At 44.1% G+C, this 15394-nt stretch overlaps 1 protein-coding gene across 3 annotated transcripts in view; it reads right to left on the bottom strand.

Moving 5' to 3' along the window:
- Positions 1–567: 567 nt before the first annotated feature.
- Positions 568–15394, bottom strand: part of CDYL (chromodomain Y like) — a 218428-nt gene continuing 203601 nt past the window's right edge. For 2 of the 3 annotated variants that reach the window (XM_080657446.1, XM_080657445.1), the window contains 3 exons: positions 13784–13994; positions 3477–3620; positions 568–2203 (listed from right to left, as the gene is read on the bottom strand). In XM_080657446.1, coding sequence (XP_080513572.1) covers positions 2045–2203; positions 3477–3620; positions 13784–13994 — 514 coding nt within the window. In that variant the 3' untranslated portion in view covers positions 568–2044. The remainder of the gene's footprint in view (positions 2204–3476; positions 3621–13783; positions 13995–15394) is intronic. The other variant, XM_080657444.1, reaches the window with a different exon arrangement.

Here is a 15394-nt window from a genome sequence, read left to right on the forward strand (position 1 = left end):
CGTCACCCTCACCAAGACTGAGCATGAGCCTACTGAATCAGTTCCCTATTTGTAAATTCCAAAAAACAGACATTACAGGGAAGTTGTAGAATATAGGTTCTGCCACATTGAACTGGGCTGGAAGGTTGGTCTTACCTCTGACCAGTTACCCACAGGATCTGGGGTGAGTGTTTCACACTGTAGGTTCTTTACCTATGTAACTTTCTGTACACAGATAAAATCTCTTAATACTGAATCGAAGATATAAATCATAGGAGCTTATATGGGATACAATATAATTCTAAATATGCAGAACTTTAGTTAATATATGCTAAAATATGCTTATTTGAAAAAGCAACAGTATGAGTGACACAAATTTCAGGAAATGAAAACGGTAACCTGGGGAAGGGAGGTGGATGTGACCTGGGAGGACACTGGCCATTTTCTAGTTCCTCCCTAGGGGTAGTTACACAGTGACTCGTTACTCTTTATACTGTACAAATGTTTTATGCTCCTATGGCTATTTCACAAAAAAAAAGATTATACATTCATTGAGAAACTTTAGAAGAATTATAAGAGAAAACATTTTAAATGTGTTAAGAAATATTAGTTTTATTTAACCAGTTTTCACAGCTGAATATTTATTCTATAAAAACTTTACAGATTGTACAGTTTATATATATTTCAAACTACTGAACGAAAAAGTAGGTCCCACAGATGCAAAAATACTGCACCAACCAATCCCAGGTAAAGGCAGGTTTATACACTGTACAGCTCTCCACGCAGCCAGGAGGCGGTCAGTTCTAGTATAAAATTTAAAACTGTACAAAAATAAGGTTTTGATTTTATTTCACTCTTCATACATTCAATATGATTGCAAGCGCAGAAGCCTACCTAGTGACAGGCCTCTGCAATCAGGAACCGGCCCCACTCCGAGAGCAGTGCACATGTGTTTATGTAGGGCACTCTTGGACACCACACTGAACTCAGTGTACTGTGTAGACATGAACCCGGAGACCAAGAACATTAAACATTGAATATAAGGTAGTTCTTTTTCTTAAAAAGGAGTTTCTGCACTTAATAGTGTGCCAAAAGAATTTTAACTTATTAAATAAAATATATTCTAAGTGAACCTAAAAAATACAGTTTATAAACATAAAAATACTTTTTTTGGTGTAATACATCAATCATATCTGCACATAGAAAACCAAAATTGTATATAAAGTAGCATTTCTCACCCAGCAACAAGAAGCATTGCAGTTATTTTTTCAAAAGGGTCAAAGACACTATTTAAATCCCACTAAGGCTAACTTATAGCTTAGATTCCATACTTAGGCTGTTCAGTGAGTCACTAGGACTGCAAAACAAGCTTTCTTCCCGAGACAGTGGTTTCTCCATGTTAACTGGGTGAGAACCAGGCATATTAAAAGAGAAGGAAAAAGCAATTCCCCCCACCCCCCCCAGCAAAATCCCAAGTGTACTTTAGTTTGGGGGCATGTTCACCAGTGGATTTTTCATCAAAAATATCCTAAAAGGTAAGTTTTACTTTTGATTTGGACTTTTCATCTGAGTTATGCCTTCTTGGAGAAAAAAGCACATCTCAGATCTTTCTATATCTCTATTTGGGGCAGGGGAGATGAGGCTGTCTAGTGCCTCTTTAGAGTCTGTTCTAGAAGGAAAAAATAAGGAAAACAAATATTATCCCAGACTTTTCCTGCAACCTCAAACCAGCAAAACACACTTTCTTCTTTATACAGTACAAGCCAAAGATAGCAGAAATTAGAGCTGCAGCGAGCAGTCTAGTGCTCACCATTACACTCTCATACTTGTCTGAATATTAAGTATAAAATAATGATGTTTGGGCAAAGGAGCTTTGTAATTATTTATTTTAAAGTTACAGTACTTAAAAACTCCTTGACAATAAATAGCTTGGATGTTTCAAGTCCTGCTTCTAAGCGTGAGCTAAGAGTGAACACGTTTCAGGCTGTGAGGATGGATTCGGGCACCTTGAAGCCACAGATGTCCTGCTCTTCAATTCCAGTGTCATCAGCAGGCAGCCTGCCAATCAAAACTCATCGATCTTCCTCTGCAAGTATTTCAGCATGGAGTCCATCCCTTGGGCGGAGCCCCAGATCTTCTTCAGCACTTCACACTCCCTCTCATTGGCCTGCTCCAACTCTGCTTTCATGTTGCAGCGTACAAGGGCTTTGGATTCCTCCAGCACCTGGACCAAACAACACAGTTAGTTAGCAGGAGTGTGTCTGCAAGCACTGGCTCCACTGCACAACAAGTTTATGTGGATAAATATTAAACCTGAGTAACGACCTATCAAAAAAAAGCTACTAGACATTTTCCACAATATACACCAGGCCTAATATATGTATAAAGTCTATTTTACACTAGATATCAGACACATTCTCAACGTCAAAACGGTTGTCAAGCTATTTCGAAAGTGAGCTGTACTGTCTACTCCCTGCCTCTTCCTGACGCCAAGACCAGCCGTGGCCCACGCTGCTGTGCTGCATGAGCCCACGCATAACTCTGGTGCTCAAGGGAAACTGGGAGAATGTCTGCTGAGGGGATTATTTAACCAAATTTAGTTTTAACGAGGGCTGTTCATGTTTGGGATAGCTCAGAGCAGCAGTTTCCAACCCTTTTCATCTCATGGCACACGAACGATAACATTCTGTGGCACACCAAAAAATACTACATTTTGCTGATCTGACAAAAAAAGTATAATTTTAATTCACACTGGACGGCTATTGTGTTGACTGTTCTCATTTTTTTATTTTAAGGGAAAAGAGGTCAGTGCCCTTGACTAAATAGTCAGGTATTGCATGTTTTAAAATTATTGTGGCACACCAGTTGAAAATCACTGGCTTAGAGGGAAGTTAGATCAGTTAATATCAAATAACATTTCACCTTATAATTTGGAAAGTGCAATTTTGTTAAAAGATTAACTATTATCCAGCACATTTATTAGACAAAACTTAGGTCTACTGTGTGGAAAAAGTGATTATATGAAAGGACTTTGAAAGCAGTGACGAGCTATATAAATGTTGTTTTTTGGGTAGACTTTTATAGGATTAAAAAAATAATCCTCACCTGAGGACATGCTTATTGATCTTCGAGAGGGAGATGGCAGAGGGAGGGAGAGAAACATCAATTGGTCGCCTTCCTGTACTTGCCCTGACTTGGAATCAAACCCGCACCCTTTTGGCCAGGGCTATAGGGCATTTTTAAGTTACTAAACTTGAGATTGAAATGCTTTCCTTTAATTCTTGGGCATTCGCAAAAGGAAGACAGGGTAAGCAGATTGAAGCACTGGCATCCATTATGGCTGCCGTCAGTATTTCCCATGAAGGTGGCTGTGCAGGGAGCAAATGTGGGAGAGCTCAGGGAAATACTGTGAAAAGTCTGATCTTTCTGGAGGAGAAGGTCATGGCAAAAACACACACACAAAAAGTCACACATATAAGAGAACAAATTTGACATACAACTGGATTACAAGAGGCAAGCTCCTTAATGCGAACCATGACCTCCTGGGTGAAGGTCCCAGGCCAGAACACCTGCGAGACCAGGCCTTTGCCACACGCCTCCTGTGCTGTCAGCTTACGGCCACTGAGCAACATTTCATTTGCCTGAAAGGAAGAAGAGTTGACATCGATATGAAACATGACGGGGAGGCAGGCGGAAAAGACCCAACCCAATAACTCATCCCTTAAAAATGCACACTGAGGATGGGTGTTTGAACAGCCTGGGCTGGGACCCCTTGCACACCCTCCACGGCTGTACCCAACGCGCACCTCTCTAGAGCCTGTGCACTGAGCAGAAACCCAGCACAGCACAGTCCATGACGCGGGCAGGAAGCAACATACCGGTCAGTGGATTTAAAAAAAAAAAAATGAACGTAACAGGCTTATTTTATAATGTAATACAGGATCAAATAGACAGCCAAGAAATCTAAATTAGAGATCTGTTTGTTAATTTGAAGTCCCTCGCATGTCCCTCTCTGCCTGCCTCTTCCTCCCAATGTGTGAACTCATTTAATACACAAAATAGTTTCCTGGGAAAATGAGGCCCAAGCAAAGCTAGAACATTTGCAATTTTAGGGACGTGAGCCAGCCACAGAGCTTCTCCACATGCAGGCGGGGAGATCCTGCAGGGGGATACCTGGGAGGCGACGACCAGGACTGAGAAGCACCCCCAACGACCACTGCCTAGGAGGGTCTGACTATATGCATGACTCGATGGAGAGAGTGAACACTTGGTTTTAAGTACATATATATGAAATTGGTTTTAACTTTGTCCTGGATTCTACAGCACTTTTAAGGTCTTACCACAAATTTGCATGAATTTCATTATCACTCTAATGATAGGCTCACAGATGCTGAAGTAAGGAGAAAAGGGAGAATATCTATCTGACAAAGAAACTGCACGATTCTAATGTCACAATTTCCTATCTTGCATGGTTAACCTTCCTGAAGATTCTGGTGGTCACAAAGAAGCTTCTGAGCTCAGGTAAAATGTACTTTTGGTAGGCGTCTTTCTTTTCCAAAAGAAGCGAAATCATTGTTATGAAAAGGCCTGAAAGTATTAAGTGTCTCTCTCAGTTGACAGTACCTGTGTATCTCCTGTAAAGGCACCTCAATGGCAAACTGTACGTGAAATGCACAGTTTAGAGCAGCAGTCGCCAACCGGTGGTCCGCGAGGTCTGAAAGGTTGGTGACCGCTGGTTTAAGGACACCTTTGGAGCGGTCACCAACTGGTGGTCCGTGAGGTCCAAAAGCTTGGCGACTGCTGGTTTAGAGTATGCACACAAGAGCTGGCAGACCAAATGTCCTGCAGATTCATCACCCCATTTCAACATCAACAGAGATGCAAAGCAGCTGCAGAACAGGGTCTTCAGAAGGACTGCAAGGTTCTTAACACTCACGACTCACTTTTGTCCCCAAGTGGAGCATGTTATTTGAGTAAGTCTTAGACAAAGCCATGGGTGTTTGAAGAGTCTGAAGGTGTTCTACAAAACACCCGAACAGCATCCTCTCAGTGGAAAGGTCTAAAATAAACAATGGACTTAAAAAATCTGACTTAATCTTACTGTTAGCTGTTAAGATCGTTCTTCTGAAGGCAGATCCAAATGCAATGAGAAAGGAAAACAGTTCCTGATGAAATGACTTACTGGGAAGTGCTCTACGGACAGAGAATTTTCAATTCCTTATATGCATTTCTTGTACTCTCAACATACTGTAAAGACAACACAACTAAGTCACTTAGGTTAGTTTGAAGTATGTTTGTAGGACAAACTTGAACTACAGGGTCTTAGCTTGGGTAGTGAACACAAAGGACTTTGCTGGCCTGAGTGCACATGGGCAGTGCAAGTGACAAAGAGCAAGGCATCTTTCCTGCATTTCTCCTCCAGCGCCTCCAGGGGGCCTCTCTGTTCTCCCAGTCATTTTGAAAGTTTTTTTTTTTTCCACCTGGAGGCCAATTTACTGCCCTACCACTATTCTCTTCTCTCCTGGTGTTTCATTCCCTTTTCTTGATTCTCTCAGGCTTGGAGCCAGGAAGCTGGGGCTGACAGCCCATCAGAACCATCCTCTGCTCCAGTCAGCGAGAACCCAGCTAACTCCCCACTGGCTGTCAATAGATGTGCAGGACATTTCTGAATCTACCCAAAAGGACTGAATGGTGGGACTAACTCAAGGTTGTTAAACGCTTTCTCACCAAAACACAGGCAGTGAGTTGGTTTAAAATATACTTATCAAGTAAAACCATTCGGAAAAATTCCCTTGGTAAGATTAAATATACATAAGTTGAATGGATATGTTCTCATACACTCAATTTCCAATAGTTTTAAAAATACTCAATGTGGTCAAAATTGTCCAACTGTTTTAAAAAAGTTATAGTGTAGCTATGTAGACAAATGATAAATGCCAAAGGACAAGAAAGTATTAAGTTGAAGTATAGGTCACATGGGATATGGCACATGGTACTCTAGTACAGCTATTTTCAACCTTTCTCATCTCGGCACACAAACTAAAATGTGACACCAAATGTTTTTGCTGATCTGGCCAAAATAGGTACAATAGAGTGGTATGTTTCTTCACTATCCTGGTCATCTGAGCCAGGAATAATACATTAGTTAAAATTTTCCTGGTATGTTAGCCATAACTGGAGTTAAGGCTTGCTCTTTGAATAGATAAATGTCTTATAGGTTGACTGCTTCCTGTTCAAGTTTAGCCAAAAATATCACATTGAGAAGTATGGTGAGGAAACCTGACGGGCTTGGGTGGGGAGGAACCAGGAAGCTTCAAATCTCAAGGATGCAGCTTGGCAGCGGTTCTGCCACTCACTCCCTTGAACCAGTCTCTAACCTCCTCAAAGGGCAGCTCCTCACTGTAAACTCAGGGCAAGGCTCTCAAGGACCAAGAGCTGCCAGGTTTACAAATGGGAGTGTTGTCAGCTTTGTGGTCCCCTCAACTGAGGCTCCTCAGCTGTCAGTCACAGGGCCCAACACTTTCCTGAGTGTAAAAGCTCACAGAGGTGGTCCTTCAGACAGGACTGGGCTTTGCAGTGTCTGGCTCAGCGTGGGTACTCCACGAATGTTCACTGGGCACAAGGAGGACTCACTGTAGAGCATTATACTATTAAGCTATCCTACATAGCTGTGACTAACAGCCTGGCTCCAAGATCTCTCTCCCTGCAGCAGATACTACAGAAAAAGGTAGTTTTCCCAGCTTGTTTACCTGCATGTTCTTCTTATCCTGCTAATACAATCCCTTTAGCTTGCCATCCTGCAGTTTTGCTCATAGCAAGTGGGGAAAACCAAACTTGTTCTAGGCTTGCCTCAGGCTCCTGAGATCCATACACACTAAGAGCTCAGGAAAGGAACGGCACCATTTGGGCAGCAGTCCCTTTCAATAAGAGTTGTCACAATACAACTTACCTCATCAATGTCCACTCATGTTTTGTGTAGAGGTTTTAGTCAGCTACTCCAAAAAAGTGCAGAATTTACACTGTGTGCCATTTAGGCTCTTAGCTCCAGCTTTATTTAGAGTAGGATTTCTCAAGCTGGGCATGAAGATACTCTGGCCGGGTAAAGACACTTTAGTGTGGAGGACGGCATGTGAGTTGTAGGATAAACCAGCATCTCCTCTGTTGTGACACCAAGTTTCTAGACATTGCCACATGCCCTTTAGGACTGGAGGATGGGGCAAATAGCTCTGGCTGAAAACTGCTGCTCAGGTTACATCGGGAGATCACAGGAGAAGCAAACAATAATGACTTTCAAGACTTGTCCAGCGGGGTCAAAGGTGAGGGAATCAGGAGTAGACGTCCACTTTGTACTACCTTCAAGCTACTTAGGGATCTTTCTTAGCACAATGGACTCCAAGACCGCTACCCCTTAGCAGCATTTGGCCCAAGGGCTCCACTTCCAAGCTACCTTTGCCCAAAATGTGTTCAAATGTCAAGTTAGTTTAATATTTTCCCCATAAAAAAATGGAGACGACTTGAGGTGAACAGTGACATGTCACCTAGAGCCGCCGGCCCAGGAAATAATTGCTGCTCAACTGCCAGGAGCACTGTCAGCAGGCAACTACCTGCGAGAGCTCTCTAAGTAGCCTCTCCCAGGAGCAGGCCCTTCTTGGGGCTGCTGCATTCAATGGCTGAGTGTGGTGAGGGCACCTGGAACAACTGTGATGGCCACGTATGCCCCAGAGTCTACCATGGGCTCAGTTAGGGCATCATCCGAACTGCACCACAACTCACCTTTGTCCTCTACCCAATCCTGTTTCCTCTCTGCCTCGCCAGAGGTTGATACCTAATCCATGTCCTGCTTGCCATAGTCACCTGACATCTGCTTCTATAGAACTACCTTGTGGCAGGTGGGAGTGGAAACGGTGATGAAAGGATTTATTGCTCCCTAGCTGGCTGGCAATGAAGACCTTCTTACAGGTGATGGGATAGTAACTGCTAGTTGCCACTGACACAAACAGAGGGATTCCTGGGTAGCAAGATGGCAGAGAGAGTTGTGACCCACATCCAGACTCAGGACTTATCAGAGTCACCAAGCTCCAGGCAAGGTTGATCAGCCACACACAGAAGGTCTGTTTGGGTATGTGAGGAAGAGGGAGGATAAACTTGGTATGGGGACTTCTGGGTGGATGCCCCCAAACTCTGAACCCTAGACTCCTCTGAGCCCTCTGAGCCCACATAAACGGCCCACTCGTCTCCATTCAGAACAAGTGCTGCCCCCTTGTTCGAAGGCAATACAGGAATCTCTCTCTACAGGACTGCATCACTTCCCTTAAACCCTGCACATCCCCTCTCTTGGCCATCAGGCCTGTAACTCCCCAGAAGAGCTGCATGACACAGTTATAAAGTAATGGTGGAGCTGGGAGAAGACAAGGGACTGAATTCTGAGGATTCTTCTTGACCAGGGGGCAAACCACTGGGTTGGACAGGGCAGCTTTCCTGAACTACAAGACTTAACACGCTGGCAAGTGCCCAGGAGAGGCTGTGTGGTCTTGCTGCTGGGATGGCTAGAATTCTAAAGTATGGAGAAAGTAACAAGGGTCCAGGCCAATTGAAGTTGAAATGCCAGAACTGCTGTGGCTGACAGTGAAGAGGGTGGGACAAGATGCCATGAGGAGCTTATGGCAATGCCAGAGAGATGATCTCAATGCAGGTCCCTGGGGTTCTGGAGCAAGGCCGTGCCTTCCAGCAGAGAAGCATATACCTTTCAAACAGTAATTCTAGTGTGCATTCTGCGCCCTGGTAGAGAAAGAACACCTAGCCCTGGGACACCAAGTGTAATGTCCATCATAAGCTGAGTTATCATACCCATCAAGGTCTAAGGGTCAGACAGGGCCAGTGGCAGGTGCACAGCTGGGATCAGGCACAAACACCAGCGAGCATAGGTGAGATGCATAAGCAGGTGGCCCAGACCCACAAGTCACGCACCACTGCTGTACCAGTGCCCCACCTCAGTTAACATCTATGGCTGAACGGGGATTCCCTGTGAACAAGCTTGGTTTATGGGTGGCCTGGCTCAAAAGAACATGCGAGGGGAATGCTCTGAAATGGGGGATATGCCTGGTCATTCATCTGGTGTAAGAAAACTTCATCAGGGTTAGAATCCAGAGTGAGCAGGGTAGTGATGAACGGTCTGTCTGGCTGGCCAGGGTCCTAGAAAATTAGGGACACAGATGTCTAGGCTAGAGGCATATAGATGCGTAACTGGGGAAGGGTATAGACTGCTGGCATGTCAATGTCCACCAGAGAGCACCCACCACGAAGAGGAACTAAACAACTACATAAGAAAGGTGACACTAGCCAGTGTTGGTTGTTTGGCCCCCTGGTGCTGGAGAGCTCAATAGCACAGGCTCTGACCTATCAAGGCTGGTTCAGCTACTGTTGTGGCTGGACATGAAACCTTCTAGTAGCAGACACCAATGCCAAGCTACCTGCTTGGCATCATTCCTGAGGCAACTAGCCAGCCAAGCATAAGTTGACTGTTTACAGCAAGCATGTCAAACTCACGGCCAGCGGGCCGCATGCCTCATTTCTTTAAACGAGGCATGCAGCCCGCTGGCCCCAAGTTTGACATGCTTGGTATAGGAACAGACGCTTACTGTGGGTTTGGGTTTGCTTTCCTGCCTGCAAGTCCTCAGGCGACCTCACTCTGAGGCTCATGGGGTGTCACAGAACACAACACCAGACCAGAATATCCTCCTTCCAGCAAAGGAGGTGTGGGAGTGGGTCCTCTGGCGGAGTCACATTCAATACCTGCAGAAGCTGCCAGCCCTGGGAGCACTGGGATGACCCACAGTACGAGAGAAGCACCAGCCAGCAGGTGTGCTCCTGGAGGATGGGCACTGTCTTCCAATTCACAGTATACACAATGCAATGCAAAGACCTTGATATTGTACCATGTTCACAACAGAAGAACACAGCCTGGGAGAGAAAGGGTGGAAGCAGGAGAGGCTGCACTTATGATCCCTCCCAATGATCTACTGAGGGACATTGTGCTTCCTCTCCTTACATCTCTGGGCGCTGCTGGCCCCAGAGGGGGCACACTTTGCTGGCGGATACAACAAGGGTCCCAGAGAACTTGAAACTCTGACCACTGCCCGTGCACTTGATGTCTGAGCCCATGGCCAGTAGGCGAGGAGGGGATGTGTGGAATCCTGGGGTCCACCAGAAGCCCCTCCCTCCTCCTTCCCTGCCAACTCCGGCTGAGCAGGGCATGATAACCAGGCCTCAGGCCTCTTGGGGACCAGTGACCTACCACCAGGGCAGCACTGAAGCCTGCAGAGGTGGTGAGGGGGTGGTCTAATACAGAAAGGGAGAGGATGAGGTGAGGGAGGACTAAGACCAGCTATGGCAGGGCGGCTGCAGTTTGTCATATTAAGCCCTCTCCTTTACATTCCTTGATTTAAACTATTTAAAACTTTCTATCTTGGGAATAATTTTAGACTTGCTGAAAGATTACAAAAGTAGTATAGAGAGTTCTTGTCAACGCTTCATCCAGCTCTCCCTTAACATTAACATCTTATACGACATTTTACAGTGATCAACACCATAAAATTCCCATTGATACAATACTATGAACGGAACTACAAATCCTGCGCAAATGTTGCCAGTTTTCCCACTGCTGTCCTTTCTCTGATCAGGATTCCGAGAAGCCACCCTGCACTGAGCTGTCAGGTCCCCTTGGCCTCCCCAGCCTGCAAAGGCTTCTCAGTCCTTCGGGAAATTCTCCGACTGTGGCAGAGGGCACTGCTCCGCATCTATAGACTGTGCCACACCTGGGCCTGCCTGGCACTCCCTGGATGAGAGTGAGGCAATGCACATCTGGCAGGACTCCAGCAGGGTGACGCGATGTCCTTCTCTGTGCAGCACATGAGGGCAAACCACAGCCCACAGGCCTTATTTCCGGTGAACTTTAATCTCTCAGGAAGGAGGTGTCTGCAGGCTTCTCTACTTGAAAGTTACTGATTTTTCTATCATAAGTAAAGAGAGGATGCATATTTCCTTCTTCTCATGGTACTTTCACTACCCACTACTTTTAACATCCACGTGGTTCTTGCCTGCAGCAGTTACCAGTGTCTAATCCTCCTCCTCTAGGTCTCCCCCAGGAAGAGAGGACTCTGGAACCTGGAGAAACTGCCCCCCTGCAAAGTGTTCGAAGAGGCAGATCCAAGGGATAAGAGGTGGGCTGTGGCGCACACAGAGATGTGCGCTGAGATCCACTACAGGGAGGTCTTGCTGCCCCAGCTGCTGGCAGTGCCATCAGCAGACATCCATTAGCTCCTGTGGGGACTCCCCCACAGCAGAGAGCCACTGTCCATGGGCACAGCCCACTCTCAGTGATAATGGACATAAAGGAAGCAGCCACTCTGGTCCACTGTGGTACATCTACTAAGAGGCCATATATGCCCCGGAGCTCCCATGGGATAGCCGAAGCTTTGTCAGGCCTGCTCACAGTTCAATTTCTCCCCCTATCTCTTCCTTGTCCCTTCAATAGGTATTGGATACTTAACTCCACTTAGCATCTGCTTTTGGAGACACTACAGAAATACCTCAGAGACACTGCAGATTGGGTTCCAGACCATCGCAATAAAGTGATTATGACAATAAAGCAATTCACATGAATTTTTGTTTCCCAATGCATATACAAGTTATGTTCATACCATACTGTAGTCTATTACATGTGAAATAGCAGGTGTCTAAAGAGACAATGTACATACTTTAATTTAAAAACTTTAATTTTATCGCTAGAAAATGTTAACCAGCATCTGAGCTGTCAGCAAGTCATTATCTTTGCTGGTGGAGGATCCTGCTCGATGTTGACAGCTGCACACCAATCAGGGTGTTGGTTGCTGAACTCTGGGTGGCTGTAGCAATTTCTTAAAATAAGACAAGACTGAAGTTTGCCACATTGACTGACTCTTCCTTTCAGGAACAAACTGACTCTCTGTAGCATGTGATACATTGAAGCCAGTCCTCTCAAACCTGCTGCTGCTTTATCAGCAAAGTTTATGTAATATTCTAAATCCTTTTTGCCACTCCAACAATGTTCACAGTATCTTCACAAGTAGATTCCATTTTTAAAAAAACACTTTCTTTGCTCATCCATGAGAAGCAACTCCCCATCCGTTTGAGGTTTATCATGAGTGCAGCACTTCAGTCACTTCTTCAGGTTCCACTTCTAACTCTAGTCCTTGCTATTTTCACCCCATCTGTAGTTACTTCCTCCATGAGGGCTTGAAACCCCAAAGTCACCCATGAGGGTTGGAATCAACTCCTTCCAAACTGTTAACGTTGATATTTTGACCTCTTCCCAGGAATGATAAATGATCTAAAATGATATCTAGAATGGGAAATCCTTTCTAGAAGGATTTCAATGTACTTTTATGGCAGCTATAGCCTTACAAAATGTATTCCTTAAATAGTAAGACTTGAAAACCAAAATTATTCCTTAAGTCTATGGGCTGTAGAATGGATGTGGTGTTAGTAGGCATGAAAACATTAGTTTCACTGTACATCTCTGTCGGAGCTCTTGGTTGACCAGGTGGATTGTCAATGAGCAGTAATATTTTGAAAGAAATCTTTTTTCTAAGCAGGTCTCAACAGTGGGCTTGAAATATTCAGTAAACCATGTTGTAAACAGATGAGCTGTCATTCAGGTTCTGCTGTTCCATTTACAGAGCACAGGCAGAGTAGATTTAGTATAATTCTTCAGGGCCCAAGGATTTTTGGGGTGGTAAGTGAACATCGGCTTCAACTGAAAGTCACTAGCTGCATTAGCCCCTCACAAGAGTCAGCCTGTCCTTTGAAGCTAGGCATTGACTTCTCCTCTCTAGTTATGAAATCCATAGATGGCATCTTCCTCCAACATAAGGCTGTTTCATCTACAATTAAAATCTGTTTAGTGTGGCCACCTTCATTAATTATCTTGGCTAGATCTTCCAGATAACACGCTACAGCTTCTACATCAGCACTTGCCTCTTCACCCTGCACTTTTACGTTATCAAGGCAGCGTCTTTCCTTAAACCCCTATCTCTGCTGGCTTCAGACTTTTCTTCGGCAGCTTCCTCACCTCTCTCGGCTTCCACAGATTTGAAGAGAGTTAGGGCCTTGCTCTGGATTAGGCTTCGGTATCAGGGAAAGCCATGGCTTGTTTGATTTTAAAACCTCCTACGTATCAGCAATAAGGTTATTTTGCTTTTTTTATCAGTTGTATGTTCACTGGAGTAGCATTTTTCATTTCCTTCTAGAGCTTTTCCTTTGCATTCATAGCTTGGCTAACTGATGCGAGAGGTCTAGCTTTTGGCCTATCTTGGCTTTCAACACACCTTCCTCACTAAGCTGAATCATTTCTAAGTTCTGATTTAAGGTGAAACAAGTGTGACTCTTCCTTTCACTTGAGTGTAGCTTTTAGGTAATAGGTTATATTAGACCTTTCCAGTGCAAACTCCGTTGTATGGTTACAAATTGGGTATTTACTAATAGTGAATGTCAATGTTAACTACGTAGAGATGTAGATTTCTCACTGAATGAGGTCCTTCTCTAGGAAATGACATTAAACAGTGTCCATAAATGTTCTATAAACCAATATGAAAATGTATGATTTCATGAATTAAAAATGTAAGTTAATGAACAAGAAATGAATTACAAGTGTATTTGATGAAAAGTCCCCATAGAATGACACCCTGTATATATTTAGAAAACCAATAACCAAACTAGATTTCTTCAGGAAGTTTTCTAAAATTATTTTTTAAAAAGAGGTACTCACAGATGCTCCTCCCATAATCTTGGGAAACATAACGGTGGAACAGCCATCTGGACTCTGTCCGAAGGTAGTATAGGGTGTTTGAAACCAAGCCTTTTCATTGGCCCAAACCACATCACAAAGAGGCAATATGGATGCTCCTAGTCCAATGGCAGGGCCATTTACTGCTACAATAATAGGCTTCTTAAACTGAATGAAAGTATTCACGAAGTTTCTAAAATGAAAAATAAATGGGGAATTACTCAAAATATTATGTATTTGAGCAACAAAAAACCCACTATTATGGAATTCAATTTACTAGGATGTAAACTCTGTGAAAATTATGAGTTGAGATTTGTTGAAGGTCTTTCCTCAGAAGTTGTGGACCATGGATTTATTTGCTGTGTGTTATAAAGGCTTACTGATACCCGAGCTGCCATGCTAGAAGTGGCTGTTGCCACAGGACCCATCTGAAGATGATGGGCAATACACAGCCTGAGGCTGCTCTTATATCTGCAGTGGCTCATGGGCTCTATGACCAGTATGTCTTTTCCCTCAGCCTTCCTTCCCTTAAGACACAAGGAGCCCAATAAACATCATGAGCTTCAGATGACCAATCTAGAAGCTCTCACAGAGAAAACCTGGCACAGGGCATACTATTAACACTGTCCAATGTTGAGCAAAGACTAGAGGATTGGGGTCAGGAACCATGGGGTTGGGATCTGGACTGGATAGGTGATTTTAGACAGCTGATTATTTGGAAACAACAGATAATTCCTGAGTTTACATAGGATTAGACTGAATGCCTTTGGGGATATAGAGACAAGAAGCTTACAGGCTGGTTTAAAATATGAGATTCAAACAAGAAGAGCAGAAACCACAGACACCATTTTGAACTCCACTGTGTGTTGTGGAATACAATTAAAGCAGGATTTCAGAGGAGAGTGAGACTAAGGGTAGGATGGCCTTCACAGAGGATGGGAATTTCTACAAAACGGAGCCAAGGCTATTTGTAGATTTGTTTTAGGTTTAGGCTGGAATAGTAGGCTGCTTTAGGGCAGGTTGGTGCCATGCCATACTGGAAATGTGCATCTTCTCCACCACTAGAAGCTCATTTTATGCTCAGAGGTTGCTTTCTTGTTCTGCTTTAACGTGGGGAAGAGAAGAAAAAATACACACCAAAATAAATACCCAATAATTCCTTTAAGGAAGTCTTAGTTCTAGATCAGAATCACAGAATTCTAAATCTGACCTCTATCTTTGGGTGTTCTCTACCATTCAGCAATTTAAAAGCTAGAGCATTCTGTTCAGATTATCTCTGAAAATCATGATTTGGCATTTTAGATAGTACCCCTGCCCCCCACTGACACAGAGGGTCATATATTTTTTCGAGGACAGGTTGGGAGGTGTGTATGTGTGTGCATGTGTAGAACAGGAAAAAGGAGGGACTGTAAGCAGAATTTGGCAGCTTGCAAGCCTAACCCCATAACTGTTCTCAAAGGTACCCATAGTCATAGACCTCAGCCTGGTCCACAAGGTTTGCTGGATCTTTATCTTGAGTGAAAATAAATGCATTCAAATGAATGAGTTGCACTAGACTTTTTAAATGAGAGCGCCTAAGGCACTGGTGTAGCA

Source organism: Plecotus auritus (genome assembly GCF_963455305.1).
Source record: "Plecotus auritus genome assembly, chromosome: 2".
Taxonomy (NCBI): Eukaryota; Metazoa; Chordata; class Mammalia; order Chiroptera; family Vespertilionidae; genus Plecotus; species Plecotus auritus.